The sequence below is a fragment of the Triplophysa dalaica genome, chromosome 11 (genome assembly GCF_015846415.1).
Source record: "Triplophysa dalaica isolate WHDGS20190420 chromosome 11, ASM1584641v1, whole genome shotgun sequence".
In the NCBI taxonomy this organism is placed as follows: domain Eukaryota; kingdom Metazoa; phylum Chordata; class Actinopteri; order Cypriniformes; family Nemacheilidae; genus Triplophysa; species Triplophysa dalaica.
Window position 1 is genome coordinate 5,022,980 of NC_079552.1, and position 20,078 is coordinate 5,043,057.

Consider the following 20,078-nt stretch of genomic DNA (forward strand, 5'->3'; position numbering starts at 1 on the left):
CATGTCCCCAATGGCAGTTTGTAGAGTTTGCCATCATGCCGTTTTATTTCTGTCATATAGAATGTGAAGCTGACGTCATGCCCTATGTTGCATGTTGCATTGGCGCCGCCATCTTGGGAGGATAATACTCCACTACTATTAGTGTTTTGAATTGTACCGTTGCTTGTTTTGTTTGATATATGGTGAAAGTGAAAGAACAATAGGCTTTTCCTGAACGACTCTGCTTAATGCTATTGCAGTTTTTAACACAGCAAGACCAACCTACCATAGTTAGAATTTCCTTATCCAACAAGAAAATCAAAAAACTGCATTGAACGCACTATAGCAATTCTTCCAAGATGGAACAACTTTCAACGCAGTGTGATATCGATTAACAAGCTCTATTTGAGCTTTTGTGTGCCACACAATGGTTCAAACAATGTTTACAAATAATGAAATAACATTAGTGCATTTTTACCAGTCATGTACTAATAAAACATAGTAGAGAGAAAACTACACAGACTTGGCTAGTAAACGATGAGTATCACTCTCAGTAGGATTGTAGATCATTCCAACATCAGCTCATTTACATGTTGACATTATTATTATTATTAATTGAATTGATAATGCAACAACCAGAAATTCCCCAGATGCCACCTACCATGAAAAAGCATGGAAAAACAAGAGCTTTCGAGATGCTTTGGGTGCACTTGATTGAACGAATGAATTGAAAGATTGACCGCTTGATTCATTAAAAGCCTGTCTCTCAAAGGGATTGGCATCGCAGCTGCTGGCAAAACAAAACGCAGAGACGATTCTGTTATTTTCTTAATTCTGCGTTCAAAAAAAAAGAAAACAACTCACACAAACAGTTATAGCTTTGTGCTTCCCAGCCTCCCTGATGGACCCAGCATTCTTTTGCCAGAATATGCATCACAGTCTGTTTTTTAAAGTGATAATAAACGGCGCGTTTGAACACAAGCTCGAATATTTGAATATGTTTGGCATTAATTAAAGCTGTAAACAAAAAAAACCCTAATTGCTTTGTGAAATATTTAATCGGTTTCATGCTGAATTGTTGTCTTCGTTTAATGTCCACATGCTGTATTGTAGTGAAACCTGCTTGAGAAAACAAGCATCATCCTTCCTGGCCTGACATTTACTGTAGCGTGCGCCTCCATCCTCGCAAAGCTGGACCCTGATACGACAAAAAAGGTGGTAAGAGGCATTTTAAGGAGCAAATGATGGTGCTAGTTTGAGGAGTCACATGGATAAATGTTTACTTTACAGCGTTATACATTCTCATAAAGACACTTGAAGGTCAATATTTCTCCCTCTAATGAAGATTCCCCATGCCGCTGGGATTAGAAATATGGGTAACGTTCAAAGCAAAAGGGCAACTCGTTAATCTAGACTAAAACTCGAGGAAAACCCAAGTCGAGCGTTGCCAAGTGCCCTAGAAATAAAGTTATATATTTTTTTGCTTGTAAAGCGGACCCCTCCCCCACGTGCTTAGAGAAATGTTTACCCCAGTGCTCCAATAAACAAACAAATGCGTACATGACTGCAAATAACACGATCAAATAGAATGCGTAAACGCAATTTGTTCAAAAGCAAATATTTACATCATAAACCCGGAGATTACGTGTTTTCAAGTCGCAGAGGAATCAACCGAGTTACATTAAATTAATTGCCCAGTCACTGACTGAATAAATTTGACACACTTAACGTGTCGATTTATCTGTTTCTTTCATCCGTGCGTGAATATCAGACATATTTCAAGATGTAAAATTTTTTGAGGTGGCCCCAAATGTGCAGTAGAGCTTGTAATCACACAGAATAACAAATTGATGCCTGTCGGCTGTGATGGTCCATTGGCTGGCTCTAAATGCTCTGTTGCTCTATTGTGTGTGCATGTGGAATCTCATCCGACTGGATTCGAAGGGTGTTTGTGAATTATCTGTGTATTTACGCAATTACAAGAGTAACAGTGGGTTTGTGGGTGACCAACGGTATAAGATCAAATGAAACTACATTACGCAATTTGCAAAAAAGACAGGACATTTGTCTTAATAAACAATAAAGAATGTTCTGTTATGTAGCAATTGGGAAAAACAAGTAGTAATAAAAACAGTAAAATGTGGTCATTTGTAATGGTAAATGCTAATTCAATAAGTGGAGGAAAACCGAGAAGCTGAATGCAATCTGTGAAATGGAGTCTTGCTGTTTATGTTGTTGAATATTCTTGGTTTTAGTGTGCTGAAATCTTCGACCAGACAGCCTGGCTCACAGGGGTCCCAAATGACGGCACAGACTTTCTAACAACAGCTGTGATGGAAGTTTTCAGTGCGGGGATCCCACTAAACAATAATTTAATGGGTGAAGGGACAACATTTAAGGGCAGTCCCCCTCTCCCCAATGTTCAATGAGTATTACTGCAGAGGACCATCAGTAAACCCCTCTCATCACAGGTTTCCAACAGACATGCTCATACATCTTATCATTTGATCTTCACAGGTATGTCAATAACCTGACACGGATAGGTAGGTAGTTGTGCACAAAGAGATGATCTCAGTATTCAAGTCAGAGCAGGACTGTGAAACAGCTCATTGATATTGATTGGTGCTTTACTCACTGAAGCGTGCGCGATTTCTCACGTCTCTCTAGTTTTTAACATTCAGGAATAGGTTGTTGCAGAGTCCATGTTCAATCAAATCCTTCACAATGATTCTGTATGAAGCTTAATTATTTTCAGTCCACTCACATTGAACGTTAATGCAATTATGCAGTTACTGTTGTAATTGGTTGAACCGTCACATGTGTACAGCAACTGCCGTCTGGAGCGTTCGTAGTCAGTGCTAAGGATAGTTTGTTCTTCACAGGTCTGCTTGTTAGCGAGTCCAGAAGAGTTGTTCAGCTCAAGATGCCCCCGTGTGTGGATCAGCTTGACAGGGTAACAACACTGTACCTCTTGACAGTGAGAGTAACAGACTCATTTTAGTTGCCTTGGATTTAGACCTCTTGTCAGCCCAAGAGATAATGTTCAGAGACACATAGATCTTTCTTGATATGTCATTATATACACCGAAAAATGTGTACCTGACTTTTTTGCATTTAAATCTTATGAGTTGTAGTAAATTGTGTTTAAACATACTGTATGTCGCCATATTTGAAGGCAATTTTAAAGGGTTCATATTTAGAATCATGTTAAAAGTGTATTTAGGCTATTTAAAATCGGGTAAATACAAAAAATGATGGCATTAATTATTGTTATTGTGTCAAAAGGTTATCTACTCTTTTTTAAGATAGGCCTATAAGACGCAAATAGAATACACATATACTGTATATCTCAACCTTACAGACTGAATAAAGGTCTACAATAAAGATCCATTCCATTCCATTTTCTACCGCTTATCCGAACTACCTCGGGTCACGGGGAGCCTGCGCCTATCTCAGGAGTCATCGGGCATCAAGGCAGGATACACCCTGGATGGAGTGCCAACCCATCGCAGGGCACACTCACTCATTCACTCACGCACTTACAATAAAGATAATATAGAGAAATTTTTAGGACATGACCTCAGTTAATGCAGTTTCACTGTATGATGTAATCATCATCAGGCTTAAGGTACCATGAAGGTGACCGTTCAGAAGAACTGAGAACAGAGACTGGCACAGATCTGGGCAAATCCTATTACATTCTGGACATGTCAGACCTGATAAACTAAGAATTTTCACAAGAATATTAGAAGTGCTAATAAAATGAAATCTTACTGCAAGCAGAAGGAATAATCAAGGCAAGGCTCTTGCTGTGCATTTTGATTGCCACTATTCAGTCACTATTTAATGCAGAAACAATTTCTGAAAGGAAATAGAATAATACATGTCCTGAGTTTGAATGTCACTGCATGCACTCGAAACAGTGTTGAAAATCATAAGAATGTAAACTTACATAACAAGTCTTTCATAAAATGTATTAAAAAGTAGGCTACCATCAATGAGATTGATTTCGATTTGGTTTTTACGAGTTGCTCCTTTGCTGATTCAAGTTTTTCTGCAAAAATGTGCCAGCTTCTTTCTGTATTTCTGTAAAATAAAAGCCAAAAATAACATATACATTCTTTATTTAATTCAATATTTTTTGGGGCTGTATCTGAAATCGTGTACAACATTGCATTCAGAAATAATTTACTCAGATATACTCAGAACTATTTAATTTGGGAAATACATTTTTCCCAATACATACAGTATATTTATTACGCTAGGAAACCATCACCAGCTGTCCAGTATTCTGGTTTCTACTTTTTTATTCGACTGCTCATGGCTTTAAAAATCCGGGTATTTATCAACTACACAGAATTGGAAATAGGCTACTAACCATTTCGCGTAACGTAACACAAGTAGCTAAATTGACATTTTTGATTGATGTTTATCGTTTTCTAGCAAATCTCACACCTGATTCCTTCGCATCCTTTCCTGTTGCTGTCCAAACAGATAGTCCTTCGCTACACTAAACTTAACTTCAACGACGACAAAGTCACTTTAATCCGTTAAGAAAAATAACAAGTAGGCCTATTGATGTATTGCTCGTTTGTCAGACTTGAGAAAGTCATTCATCCGCTTCCCTGAAAACGGAAGCTGGGTTGTCTCTTTTGTGTGACGTCACGCCAGTTTGTTTTTATACATCTTTGGAGTTGCAGCCAGCATTTGCACTTCACAACAAACAGACATTAAAGCGCGCGTCCTCTCATGCACGCATCCATGGAAAGCTACTAGCAGATGCGTCCTCCGGCGTCCGGTAACCATAGAAACAGATGACATTTCGCTGCCGATGCTGCAAAACATCCTCCCACGCCGCAGCATCTTAATAAACGCTCCAGTTTGTTGTAAAACAATTTGCATAAAACGTCTGCGTAAATGTATTAACCTCTTTATGTCGGCCATTGATCTGCAGCACTTGTCGTTGTGCGAACAGACAGTAATGAACAGATGGTCGCTTCAGTAGTCAGATTAAGCACACAAAGCCGTGACGGGACTGTGACAGTCGAGGAAACATCTTAAACGAGTTTCAGTGCTTTAAATTCACCTGGCGACCCGTGCTATACGCCTCAAGACTGGAAGTTTGTGAGTTATTGGTTTTCTATGACGTGTGTGTGTTTGTTTGTTTGCGAAACGCATCACCCGAATAGAAGGTTGATAGATAAGATGCGGCTCACATTTCCTTAGTTTAAAAGGTTATCTATCATCTTTTTGCATTTTATGGAGTGCAGGGGATTTGCTGATATCATGTATCATATTTAAATACTGCCTGAAAGAGCTGATGTGCTCTGTGTTGGGAAGATATTAACTCGTATTTCTGGCCTGGACGTTTCTAAAACGCATTTCATGTGCAGGATTAAATTCTTTGCTCGGGCTGTGCTATTAGTGCTGTAATTTCTTTAAAGCAAAGAATCGCAAGGACCGGCATCTTAAAGCATATGCTTACGTTGTACATTAGCCTACTGTGAACGCTGTTAATTGGAGTGGAGTGTGAAGGCGCACAATAAATCCGGAACTTTTGAGTGCTTTAAGAAATGATTGACCATATATAGAAGCATTTGGATAATTGGATTGATTCAAAAATCAATAGCGTGATCATATGAATATCCATTATCTGCTACTTCATCATGTTCTCGTCTTTGCCTTTGTAACCTGAAATCTCTGGCCCGGGTACCAATCTGCTGATTCAGTCTCTTGAGGATGTGGGCTGAAGCAATATTTTTCCGCATGCTAATGTGGGATGTGATTTTATGCTGGCAAAATGTGATTATCACAGCTTAGTTGAGCATCAGGTGGTGAAAGAGAGGCTAAATATTGAACTGTTGCTAGCAATAAATTTATTGCAATTTATAATCTGTCAGTCAAGATCCATGTTAGTTTGTTACAAATATTAAGCACAGTTATCCAGTTGGTCTAATTATTTTAATACATTTGTTTTGTTTATGAAAAATCATTTATGTGTTTAAAATCGCCCACATAAAATAACTGCACACTGCAGTGATACACTTTCTCTCAATGTGTCAGAAACACTAGTCATGACACAATCTCTTGTCAAAAGGTTACTACGGAGTTCTTCAGAGGGGCTTAGACTCTGAAGTGCTGCCAGGCTGCTCAAATAGCAGGTTAATCGTGATTTATCTCTTAGACTTTTGTGGCATCGATTCTCTTTGACTTTCCGAGGCTTTTCTTTCTGGTTTGATCATTGGATGTAAATGGGAGCGCTGAGAACTATTCAGAGCAGAGAAACGAGAATTGAATTTAAACAGCGATGTGCTGGCGAGCTCCTGTTGTAAATGTATTTATGTTTTATGGTTAACTGATGAAGGTGTGACAGACCTGGTTCATGCCAGCCAGATTTGCTTCGTGGTTGCATAATTTAAACAAGAGTGAGTTAAAACTATAGAGGTTAGGTTAATATTCTGGTATGGTTTAAGCGATGACCTGAAATGAATGTATAATAAATAATGGCAGGTGATTTATGATTTATGCAGATCAAATCCAGAGCTAACTAGAAAAGGAAATTTGGTCTTTTTATGTGTAAAGCTTTTTAAAACTTTAATGTTGACTTGCCAAATTATTACCTACAAATAATGTTAAAAAGTAAAACGGATTACATTATTTTTATAATTCTATCTAGGCATGTACCTATATTGGAGTGATAATATTTTGAATTCTCCAAGATCTACATGACCTTGATCCAGATGGAAAGATGAACAAAATACGACACTTTTGCAGTGTGCAAATATAAACGTTTTGTTGGAGTACAGTTTGACAAAACAAGGGATGTTGCGCAGATTGGTATAGAAACTTGTTGAACTTGAATTGTTCGTTTTAGCTGAGTAATACATTCAAAGCAAAGCCAAAGTGTGTGGACATCACCGGCGTGAAGCGACACGACACACCGCTTGTTCCGAAGGGATTGTTGCATTGTGCATTGCCACTTCCAGTGTGGACAAAATTTGAAACTGTAATTGGTTCTAATCAGGGATGGATAACTGACCGGGCCAATGGGGCCAGTGCCCAGGGCCCCTTGACTACCATGAGCCTGAGGGAGCATTGGGCTTCAAGAAAAAACAATGAAAACAAATGTTTAATACATATGCCCCATAGCCTTTACAAGGCCCCTGTCTATTCCCTGTAAAAATGAAATTATCAACAAATCATGGCAAAATATGTTTTTATGTTATCGTTATTAACTTGTTAAATTTAACTATTCATTCAATTACAGCACATTTAAATCGTGTTTTCAGAATTTTTAGCGAAGCCCAAGCATTTAACGCAGAATATTCATAATATTCATTATCATATTAACTTTCACATTCTTCAACTGTGAGTGCGCCTCTCAGGGAAAGTACCGAAAAATTGTTGGAGGAGGGCCCTTGCAGGTAACTGGCCCCGGGGCCCTTTGAAGTCATAATCCCTCCCTGGTTCTAATGCGTTCTATTGTGTTTTGACGCGTCACACCGCGTCCAGTGTAGACACGGTCAAAGGTTTTGTGCTAAACATCATGTGGTTGCCTATGAGAGAAACCTCTGTGCTTAATTTTTTTAATATTTTGTATGTATCATTAAAGTAACTTGGGCACAGGTAAAAAGCTGCTTTTAAGAATTAAGAGCTTTAGGAGTGTATTAATGTACAGTAAGTTTTTGGATGTGATCTTAGACCACAAAATTAGATGTAACCTCAAATAAAACATGTTAAAGCAAATTTGGCAACGATCATAGCAATATTAAATAGGTCAAGACATATTTGAATAATAAGTCAATGTATGTCTTGTATAATATCAGCCCATTCACACCAATTGCGTATAAATAACACGCGCTGTGCATTATCGTATAATACGGACGCCAAATTGCGATTTTGCGTGCATAAATACGCCTATTTTTGCGTGCATATGATACGCCAATTAGCGTGTTTGCATATTAAACAGCAAATTGTCTCATTGCCCTGTCCCTAACCCTAACCCAAACCCTTAACCTAATGTTAGCGTCCGTGCATATTATAACCTCTACCCTAACCCTAACCTTAACCTAACAATATTATTTTAATTATTTCAGTGTTTCCTCTTCATGTACGTTTTAAAATGGCCTCTCTTCACCCAGGTACTAGCAAACATTGGTGTATCATATGCACGCAAAATCGCAATTTGGAGTACATATTAGACAATAATCCAACAGCGTGTTATTTATACGGAATTGGTGCGACCAGGTTGATAATATACTCATGTTACCTTATCTCAGATACTGTGTAGAAATTTGGGGAAATATAAAACTAAGTTGCAATATGGATATTGCAAAAGAGAGCATTAGAATTGTTAATAATGCAGGATATTTGAATCATACAAATTTATTATTTTTGAAGTCATATATATTAGGGCTGCAACAACGAATCGATAAAATCGATAAAAATCGATTAGTAAAAAAGTTGTCAACGAATTTCATTATCGATTCGTTGTGTCGCGCGACGCGGAGACGTTTGGTTATTAAAAAAAAACTTTATTTGAGCGCGGAGCGAAGTAAACACACTCGGTCTCTCGCGCACTGATGCTAGCAGAGTTCGGCGCCTCATATACAGGGCGGAGCAAAAAAAAAAAAACGAGCGGAGGAAAGATACATGACGGAGGCAGAGAAATCAGCGCGACCCAAGTCATCATAGGTGCGGGAGCATTTCACACTAAATAAACAGAAAAACTGTGTTAACTACAAAATATGCAAACGCGACATGGCGGGAGCAACGCGGCAATGATCCAGCACCTGAAACTCAAACATGTTTGAGTCTGTGATGAGGAGGAAGGGAGTTCAACAGCAGGTTAAGTCACTACAGAATCATACTTTTGTTCCGTTTCGAAGTGAAGAACGTAATGTCCGTGGTGCTGGTGTTTACTCGTTATCCAGATTGACAAGCATCACAAGTTAGCATTAGCTCGTTAATAACAGTATAATCAGGGGTGGTGTAGTTACTTTGCGCTTTGCATTGTAAGACTAAAAACACGTTTTTATTCACTCGCCTTTTTTGGACCATTCATTTATCAATCTGTTGTCATGTATAGCTACACTGCAAAACTTCCTTAGTAATTTTGTCTAATTTCCAGTCCAAATATCTAAAAAATCTTAAATCAAGATTACTAGACAAGAAAATTAATTGATGCTTAAAAGTTCTGTTGGAAATTATATCTCATTAAGATTATTTTTCGTACCCCATTGGCAGATTATTTTTCTTGCTTTAAGCAAAAAATCACTTAATTTGAGGTGTTTTTTCAGAAAACAAGACATAATTTCTTATGCTTTTTCATGTGTCTAGTACATGTTTCTTGATATAAGATTTTTTTTTTTAATTTGGACTGACATTAGGACAAAACTACTAAGTTAGAAAAGCAATTTTTGCAGTGTATATTCTGTGCTTTCTCCCATATAGGTTATTATTGACAAATATATTTGTGTGTGTTGTACTTTTTAATTTAATTTTAAAGTTCTTTTATAGCTCTTGGTCATCTTAAGCTTTGTTAAAATGTGGTGTATAAATGAAGCTTGCACTTACTACAATGATGGTAGTAATTGAATGAATAAGCTTCAAGTGAATTTGAGAGAGCGAGTGTGTGTGTGTCAGTGTTTGTCAGTGTGTGCGTCTGCAAAAGTGTGTGCGTCTGCGAGTGTGTGCATCTGCGAGTGTAGTGTAGAGAACAAGTTCTTACATTCAAACAAATCCTGTTAAGTTTTCTGATTTGTATTGTTCTTTAGATTTTATAAATTATTTATTGTTCTGGCAGCTCAGGTGGCACTTTTATTTAAAAAAAATCTATATATTTGGCAGATGTAAAGCATACATGTGTATGTTTTTTGTGTTAGTCCATTTTTATTTGATTTTATTATTTTTCTAACAGCTCAGGGATGTTCAAGGAGCAACTGCTTGTGCACTTTCTAAAGATTTTAGTTCTGTTTTTGAATAAAGGGTTGGAAATGAATGCTTTTCTTGGTTTTTGTTTTTATCCGATTCATCGATTAATCGAAAAAATTATTTACAGATTAATCGATTATTAAAATAATCGTTAGTTGCAGCCCTAATATATATTGAAGTTCATGGATTTGGTGAAAATTAAGACATCACAAGTTATGTTTAAAGCGAGACATAATCTACTCCCGGAAAATGTACTATATATTTTTAAGGAAAGGCAGTGTGGGTGTAACTTGAGAGAAGGATTAAACTTTAAATATTTAAAATAAGAACAACTTTAAAAGGTATGTGTATTTCCATTTGTGGTGTAAGGTTGTGGAATGGTTTGGAGCAGGTGTTAAAACAGTGCTCAAACAATGAAAGGATTAAATGGTTGTATAGAATGTATTTATTTGAAATATATATAAGAATATAGAGGTGAATGTGAAATGTTGATGTTATTGTGTGATTAGAATGTAGGCGATGTTGCATAACCATATATTTGTTGTTGTTTTGTTTTGTTGGTTTTATTTTTTGAGAATTTTTGTATAGACTCAGGGTATTGGAACTATGTGGATTTGTAAAATGGGGCATGAAATTAATAAGCTTTTGCCTCATCCTGGTCCGTTTCGGACGTACTTAAATTTTGTTGAAGATTCCTGTGATAGGTTTTATGTATTTTGATTTTGTTAAACGGCAACATAGACTACGTGTTTGTTTGTTATATATAAATTTTGTTTGAAATACATAAATATGTTGATGATGATGAGGATCATGCTGACTCATTCCTCTACTGAACACTATTTTCATTTGATTGACTCATGCTAACTTAATCCACCAAAATTAGTTGAACTGAATTAAGCAGAGGCTATACGCTAAATTTTATTGGCAATTAGTTAACACTTAATGGTTAAATTCACTCTTTGGGCCACATTAGGTGAACCTAATGACATAAGTTTTAAGAGACAAAATTTCTTAATTTGTTTCTGGACCATGGCTTCTCAAAAATGCCTTAATGTTTGTTTAGGTTTTTGGAGTAAACTCATCTTGAGTTTTACAGCGATGGTGGACAGAATTTTGATTGTTCTTTAAAAATGTCTTACAGTGATAGTTTATCATTCATCAGTTGCTTTACATTTACGTTTATTCATTTGGCAGACGCTTTTATCCAAAGTGACTTACATGTAGGAGAACATATAAACATTTTGTCAACTTTAGGCTACCTTCTCGTTTCAATCCTGTGTGACATTTTTTTATTCTGCAGAACACAAAAGAAGATTTTGAAGAATGTTGGTAACCGAACAACCCATTGACTGTTACTGTGTTCATAAAATAGAAGTGAATGGGTACTGCCTTTGATCGGTTACCAACATTCTTCAAAATTTCTGCAGAATAAAGTCATACAGGTTTGAAATGGCAGGACGGTGAGTACATGGACTCAATTTTCATTTTTGGGTCAACTATCACGTTATGTTCCCAAAAGCAACATATCAAAATAAAATATTTTAAATGCTTCTTATGCAAAACCAGTAATCAGTTTTGCTTTTAGCCCGGGTATTACGATGTGCTTCAGGTGATTAAATCACAAGTCAGTCGAGGCACATTTTCGTTTACACCAGGTCTCAGAAATGCATCTCCTGTGACCACTTGTCTTTTTTTATGGATCTTCTATTATTTTCTTTTAACGTGTCCTTTGTATGTAACCTCAACCGCAGACACAAAGAAAGCCCTATTGTAAGCCAGTGGTCTTAACACAGTGTTGAGATTAACCATTTAAGACCTAAATTTAATTACTATTAAATGGCCTTGTAGGTGATAGGGGTCACTGAACACAGTCTAGATGCATCTATTGATTTGATGTCTGTTTTGTGTACGTGCGAAACGCAGAAGAGGCATCGCTGGCCAATCTGCCGGCAAGTACTTGCGTAAGACCATTAGGTACCGTGATTAGACCTCTTGCTAGCCCACCTCTAACAAAACCCCAGCCTCAATCCATCAGGTTTCATACACTTAAGAGCCAAAAATAAGTGTCCTTTTGCATTTAGCCTTTCCGTGTCAAGCAACACTTCACTCTTTTGGCACAAAGTCTCCTTTGGTTCCTCGGAGCAGATGTAATTAGCTTCTGATTGTGCTATGATTAACATCCCAACCTCTTAAGCGACTGGCCCATGCTTCACAGCAACAATATGCTTCCTGTACAGTGAGATCAAATCTGTCCAAACGTATTAAAGATGCGTTTGGACACTTTTTAACCGAAGACCCTCTACTCTAATTAAAGTCACATAGTTTGGCAGGAGATGACTTATTTGCATAATTACGTTACACAGCCGCGGCTCTTAATATCCGATATGCTTTGAAACGTCGATGTCTGAAGGCACAAGTTGCCTGGGTTCTTTCAATGTCTTCTTTGTTCTTTATAGTCTCGGTTTGGTGTGTTTCCAGCACCACTGGCACTTTTTGAGTTTAATCATAAGGTCATGGTTCCGTCTATCAGTGTTTGGGGCATCTTGGCTTTGAACCGATGAATCCAAGCCTCCACTTCTCCCGGTTGCTTCCATCTGCCAGTAGAAAGCGCGATGATGGTGCGGTCTTGCCTCTGGCCGCGCATAGGGAAGACTCTCAGGTCTTGGTGTCTGTCAGCTTTCGAACTACATCTTTTGATCACACGGCTTCGAGATAGAAATGGGTTCTCTGTCCAGGGGACAAGCAGCTTCATGATTGGTATGAAAAGTGTTGGAGGTTGAATGCAGGGGTGCGAGAGGGGTTTGGACGTGCAGAATGCTTGAGCAATGACAGCTAGGGTTTCAATATACATTTATCAAAGTTAATTTTATGTATTTTGACATCTCTGCTCATCAGCAAGCCGGTTTACTTTTGCTATTTGTGAAAAACGTTTTAAACTACTATAAAAGCATTATAACAATTTGCATTTCTGTTTAACTTTAGGCGACAATGTTATGTATGTTACATTTTCATTTATCTCATTTGTACGTTTTAGCTCAACCCGCTTGTTCTTAAAGGTCTAGCAGTGTGTGATTTCTTCTTTTTTTTGGAGGAGGAGGATCTTTACAGAAATGCAATATAATATACATAACTATCCCTTCAGAATTGTATAAAGACCTTACATAATGAAGTGTTATGTTTTTATAACCATAGAATGAACTGTTTCTATCTACACACACCAGGGGGTCCCCTTACCTGGAATTTGCCTTGTTGTTTCTACAGTAGCCCTAAACGGACAAACTGCTATACAGACCATGTTTCGAAAATACGTTAACACTTTTGGGAAAGAGGTGAAAACGAGACGACATCTTGGTCCTGTGTCAGCTGCCGTAGTGCTTTGAAAGTGGGGGTGGAATGAGCCGCTCATGGCAATTCGCAAACCCGACCGCTGGATGCCACTAAATTTCAAACAATGGTTTACGTAATCTTTAGGTTTACGGATGTCCTTTTCATTCTTGCTTTTTTCTAGTAATCATGTGTTTTGTACTATTTACATTGTAAAAATTCATACAAATTCACCACCTCATAATTTTTATTCTCTTGAGATCAGGTTGGTAGTGCAGACAAAATTATAGAAATAAGAATTTATTTCCATCCAAAAGTATTAAATATTTTGCAGACACGGGTACAATAGTAAAACTGAATATTTCCATATAACACAACTGCAAATGCTCAAGGTTTGTGAAGTAGTAAAAATGATAAAGTATTCCATATTGAAGATTCAATTCCAGAAGCACAGTTTTGCCGTCAATCACAGCCCTCTCTCCTCTTATATTTATTCAGCTCATCCAGTGAGAACATGTCGCCATAGAGTCATGGTTATCCGTTATTCTTACTATCATTCACATATGAAGACATGGGAATTTTGAAGGCGTGGAGATATCTGCATTCTTTTATCTACTTTACATGTCTTGTTGGGACCAGGGTGAGAGACAGAGTCGGTCTGACTTAACTACTCTTTGTGGTGATATGGAGAGATCAGGTTGCAGAGAATGTGTATGTGAGACAGAGGGAATATTTTATTTAGCGCTGACACTTGCTGTGTCTACATTAGGGAAACTCTGACTATGCTAACATCACATGTGGTAAGATGTGAGATAAATGTACTATGCAAGCAGAGCACAAGAAGGATAAAAAAACTTCGGCTGACTGGGTGAAATGCTGTATAGTTATGTTTTCCGATGTAGTTTAAAATGATCTTGTATTTTCACATACCTGTATATTTAGTTTTAATTTGATTTATTTTTATATATAGATATGTATTTCATTGCATTTTTCCTAATTTCCAAATTGCATTTGCTGTATATTTAGTTTTTATTTTATTTTATATTGGTTTTCATGTTTCATTGCGTCTTCCAATCAACGAACAGCTTATTTTTAGCAATTTGGTTTAAAGTAATGTGCCTTTTTCATTTGATAATTTATTTGCTTATTTATATGTTGCTGTATGAGGTTTATTTATTTATTTTAGTTTAGTTTTTTTATACATTTATTAGGATTTATTTTTATCAGTGCATTATAAAATTACAGGGAATTCTTGCACATATTTACAGGCAAAAATAATTTGTATATGATAAGTATATAATAAAGTGTAGCAGTGTAACATATAAACAAACAGTATAACGTAAAAATGACATAACATGAGACCAAACGATTGGGAAAAATGGGTCTACAAAGTTATAGAAAAAAAGGCTGTGCCACATCTGACGGGAACCTCAGTTATTGTGACAAGTGGAGCAGGCAGTTTCTGCCCTCTTTGCTACTCGTGGTACGAGATTTGAGGGCAATGTTTCTTCCAGGCAAGCAGCTGAAGATTGAGAGCACACCGGAAAGGAGAGTCAAAAGTGACTGCTCATTAGTTTGACTAGCTTCATGCAGGCAGGTAGAGCAGTGAGCTGGCTGTTTCGCTCCCCGGGGGCGCAGTCGTGCCAGGCTGGGTGAGAAATCCATGGGTTCGTGAAGGAGCCCTGAAACCATGTCTAAAGCTCAATGTACGCCAGGAGGTTTTCTCATTTGTATGCTATGCACAAGTTTATCTTATTTACCCAGTTCCACAGCTAATCCACTCGTATTTATTGCTCTAAATGAGCTCTAACTACAAGTGAATGCAAGAAAATTTGCCTAAAATGTTACTTAGAGATAACTTCTGTTTTACTAATTACTTTTTTAAGGCTGTAATTTAAGAAATGTTGATATTTTGGGTCATCCCTGCTGAGAAGACCAGCGTCTGGTTTGACTGCATGTGGTTGTATCAGGTTTTTAAAGGGATAGTTCACCAAAAATGAGAATTCTTGCATTATTTACTCACCTTCGTGTCATTCCATTCGTGTCTCTAGGACTTTCTTCTACAGAACACAAAAGAAGATCTTTTGAAAAAAATTGGCAATTGAACAGCATTGGAGCCCCTAGACTGTCATTGTTTGGACTCAAAACCGCTGAGCCATTTCTCAAAATATCTAAATTTTGCGTTCCACAGTAAGTCATAGTGGTTTGAAATGACATAAAAGTGAGTAAATGATGCAATGATTTCAATTCTTAGCTGAATTATCCCTTTAATAGCTTTACCACGATGGGATGTATATTCTATTTTTGTTGAACACCATGGCTATAGGCTATATTACAGTACCTTCTTGATCAGCAGCGAATCATGAATATATAAAACATTTGCTAAAATAAATCCTGTGCTTGTATTTTCAGCAGGGATGTTGCATTATAGAAATGTACATACAGTATTTGCTTTCTGCATATTTACCGACATATTTGAACATCTTTGCTTACAGAAATCTACATGCCTACTTGCTTATCGAGATTTGCAATTCAAAGTTCCCGAAAATCTGACGACTGCAGAAAGTGTTAAATGGCTAAATAAAGACACAGCAAAGCGTCGTGAAAGATGAACATGAGGAATCCAGAGCTGCTTATCGCTGCCGTCCTGTTAAGCTGTTTCATGGGTGGCACCGTCTACAGCCAGGCGACCTGCCGCAGGGCCGCGTCTCGTGCCTGGATCACCCTGCCAGAGAACATCAGTGTGAGGTGGACCCTCACTGAGAACACCTGCAGCAGCTCAATCCAGTGCTGGAACGGACGATCCGAGACGGACAGGTTGTGGTGGACAACTGGGTCACACCGCTTTCCTCAGCTGTGCCCACTGGAGCTTCAACTCGGAGATGTGATGTTCGTGTCTCTTGACAGAATGCTAGAACAATACGGTGTTTATTTGATCAATGTGTCCAAAGAGGAGTTTGACAGTTGCTTGGTAGTAAAGCCACGGAAGGACCAGGTAGTGTTTGTCAAAAGTATGATCGGTACTATGGAGCTGGATCCAAAATGGCTGAGGTCAGGTATGAATTACTTCACAGTTGTGGGCAGAGGAAACGGTAATTTGTGCCGGCTCGGCCTGCGTGTTGCGGTTCTGGTAAAACCTCAGTGTTGCCGAAGCTCGCCTCTTCTTCGCCTTTGTTCGGGAAACGGTAAATGCAGAGCCACATTCAAAGATGATGCATATAGCTGTCTGTGCCACGAACGTTTTTCAGGACGTTATTGCGAGAACTTTGATGGATGCTATGAACAGCCGTGCTTAAATGGAGGCACCTGCTTGAGCAGAAGGACTGCCTACACAAATCTCCCTCCTTATGAATGTCTTTGTCCTACTCAATTCACAGGTGAGGAAGTATTGTTTGCTGTCAAGTGAACATTTGTTTGTTGTTCATGATATATAGTTTTAAGATGTAGTTCACACAACAATTTAAATTTTACATTATGTTTTTGTTCTGATTTTGTATTGTTTATGCAAAGTGTTTAATGTAAGCTTCTGTTTCCCATAGAATGTGAATTGTGATATCCTGGCGACCTTCAAAATGCACCATAAAAGTAGTCCATTCATTTCTATGCCGTATGATAGATTGGTGCGAGCTGCGAGAAATATAAACAGCTCTCAAAACCTATTTGTGCTTATGTAATGTTAAAAAAATAGATGCATTGTGCCAGATTTAACATTCGTGTTACATCATTGCTTAAAAAATCAGTAGAACACTGTCCCAAACACAATTGAAAATGTAAAGGATTAAACGGGATTTGTATTGGTTTTAATGGAAACTAGAATGGTGCTTACTGGTATGTGGTGGATTCTATTGGTAAGATGTTGTAAGGCAGGTGGCAACCATTAAATCCTATTGGAATGATGTCCAAAACACACTACAAAAAGGAATTTTGTAATTGTTTTAATTTTAATTTTAATGGAAACCATTTAAATTTAGCCGATGATTTTTTATTTATGGTCGAATTGAACCCGTAGTGTTAAGAGTCCATTATATTTCCATAAAGCATCTTCAGTCATCATGGATGGGAAGAGGTTTAATGGGTGTCCACCCACCTAAAAAGAACAACTCGGTTTCTTCCAAGACACGTATTTATTATTTATCTGTCATAATTGCAGACGCTCCACATTTAGCACAGCGAAATTACTTCATAACCAGCTCTCCCATGGGCCATTTATTTGAATAGCACTTTTTAAGATCATTTTTTCCCCACTCTCACTGCCCATCTCTTTCCCTCCCTAATCATGATAATTATTCTTGAATGTTTTTTGTTGCACCTGAAAGCATTCCTAATTGCTCGATACTTTACCGTTTTCCTCCTCCAACCATTTAATTCTGATTTCAATTTTCTTCTCCCTGACCTGCTTGTCAATAAAATCGTCATCCAAAAGTTGTTTAAACGCTGGTCTCTCGGTGATCACCAAAGAGAGTCCAGAATGGTGTAATGTTGTCATACGAGCTAATGTGGTTTGTTTTTATGTCTGATGAATAATTCATTGTGCTTCTGTTGGAAGCTCTGGAGGCGGTTCCTTGGAGACCGCCGGGTATCGTGTTATCATAACTAGGCCAGAGCGATCCCAGTCAGACTTGGGAGAGGATGGAAGTTGATCACGAATGCAAGAACAAGTAATTCAAGAGTGTCTTAAAAGGCATAGTTCACCCAAAAAATGGAAATACTGTCATCATTTACTCACCCTCTTTTCAATTCAAACCTGTATGACTTACCTTCTTCTGCAGAATACAAAAGAAGATATTTTGAACAATGTTGGTAACTGAAGAATGGTGGTACCCATTGACTCGCATTGGTTTTGTGTCCATACAATAGAATTGAATGGGTTGTTAAGTTATTCATTTATAAATGAATTATGGCCAGGATACTTTATTGACCATTAGCAGAAACTCAATATGTTTACATTATTGCTAGTAATGAAGCATAATGCATTGTGGGATTGCTATCTTTGCAAAGGAGGCATTCGATGCTGACTCAGAACTTTAGCAAAAAAAGTTCCTTAAATGCATTTGTACTATTTGATGTATGAAAACTGATAATATCTAGATTTTCTTACCATAGGCATCAACTGCTCTGAAATCATTGGCCAACAAAACTGCAGCAAAAGATGCAAGAAAGGAACGTGCCAACAAATCTCTTCGACCTTCTACAGATGCGAATGTCTGACAGGATACACAGGTACCTAGATTCAAATGTTTGGAAAGCTTTCATGAATTATGCGCTCCTCAAAAGAATGATATGTCTTTCCATTAATGGATGTTTAATTCTTCTACTGTTTAGCTTCATTTGACTCATTATGTTTTGATAATAAGTCCTGTGATTAATAGCGGGTCACTTTGGGGGCCTTCACAATGGAAGCGCAATTATGCAAACCCACATCTGAGCGAGGCTTTTTCATATCTCTCCTCACATTAAGCTGTCTTTTCTAAGTGCCTGTGAAAAGGCAGATTTGAAAAATGAAACAATTGAAGCCTTTATCCATAAAAGTCTCCGAAAGATTCATGATGCGTAAATGGACAATTATTGAATAAAGCATTTAGCCGGATCTTTATTTGAATGATGTGCTAAGGTTGATAAAACGCACCAATGCTGTCTTTCCTGTAGTAAACAGATATAACAGAAATAAACTATTTGCCCGGCCTGTTTGTAAGACTCGCTTTTGGAAAGTAATGACTCTCATTTGCTTCTGTTAAATCATTGCAGGGCTAATGAGCATCTCACCCACCACGTGAGAAAAAAGTTTCATCGTCCCTTGGGTGTTACTGATAATAACATCATGATAGAGTTTGCAGACTGAAGTCCAGGTGGCCTCTGCTTGTTGATTAATTGGCTTTCTTGTAGCGGCGATTTGTTCCTGCAGATAGCAGCCTCTAATGTCATGCTTACGGCTTTTACGTCGCCGAAGAAAAATTTATATCTGGTCTGACGCAGATTTAGCATTGTCCCGAACTATGATGAATTTCCACTGGAGATTTGCCGCTCGAGGGATGCCGGCTGGGCTGCTCGTGTGGTTTCGTGGAAAACGTCATTTGAGGAAACGGTCCGCCTGGGAACAATCACTAGGTTTTTATGGATTTCCGAGGGTTTCTTTTTGCACGAATCAATTTTTCAGACGTTATTGTAGACCGGTACTCAAGCCCACCTTTGCAGTGGTTTAAAGGTCAGATGGTGTCGTCATTGACACTGAGGTTTAAAAACACACATTTTGCAGGCATATGGGAAGGACGATGATTGTAAGGTTTATAAAATAAAATTTTCGGATTTGCCTTCAGCGCAACCTAACGATTAAACTCACCGCAAGGCTTGAAAAACTGTTGCACCACGATGTGTGTATTTCATCTCTCATTCAATATTCTAGGAGCACCTTGCACAGAACTGAAAGTAACCGGTCTCCAGTTCTGCTCTGTTTTGGCCCCCTGTGGGGCCAGCAGCTGATTCTGACTTTACCCAAACTGTCACCCCATTAATCATAGCGAAGTTAATGTCTGGCACGGGTACCGGCTGCCCTTACAGAACAGCGCCCTATACACATATAATAATGAACCCCACTCGTGGGACTCTTCAAATGAGATTTTCTTTTGATTCGGCTCTCCTGTGTACCTCATTCAGACTGCCAGAGGTGTTTGTATCCGCATGTTACAGATTTAATAGGATCTGCCCAATTGGATGCACTGTTAATTTCGCTATTCTGTTGAAATCAGAATTGTGCTGTTGGCTTTTGATGGTGAATTGGCTTTTGATTTGGACGGTTGATTTTCTAAGACAAATAAAAAATACAGCCGCGGGAAAATAAATGAAGG

The 20,078-nt window shown here is 38.0% G+C and overlaps 1 protein-coding gene and 1 long non-coding RNA gene across 2 annotated transcripts in view; one reads left to right on the forward strand and one right to left on the reverse strand.

Annotated features, from left to right (window-relative positions):
- Positions 1–1,038: 1,038 nt before the first annotated feature.
- On the reverse strand, positions 1,039–4,830 carry LOC130432113 (uncharacterized). The gene is made up of 4 exons (XR_008908421.1): positions 4,435–4,830; positions 3,972–4,065; positions 3,754–3,840; positions 1,039–1,177 (listed from the first exon to the last, which is right to left on the reverse strand). It is a non-coding gene; the product is annotated as an uncharacterized LOC130432113 (long non-coding RNA).
- Positions 4,831–15,850: 11,020 nt separating this feature from the next.
- The window catches only part of eys (eyes shut homolog), a 172,723-nt gene continuing 168,495 nt past the window's right edge, over positions 15,851–20,078 (forward strand). The window contains exons 1-2 of the mRNA XM_056760459.1: positions 15,851–16,613; positions 18,340–18,456. Of these exons, the coding sequence (XP_056616437.1) occupies positions 15,851–16,613; positions 18,340–18,456 (880 nt within the window). The remainder of the gene's footprint in view (positions 16,614–18,339; positions 18,457–20,078) is intronic.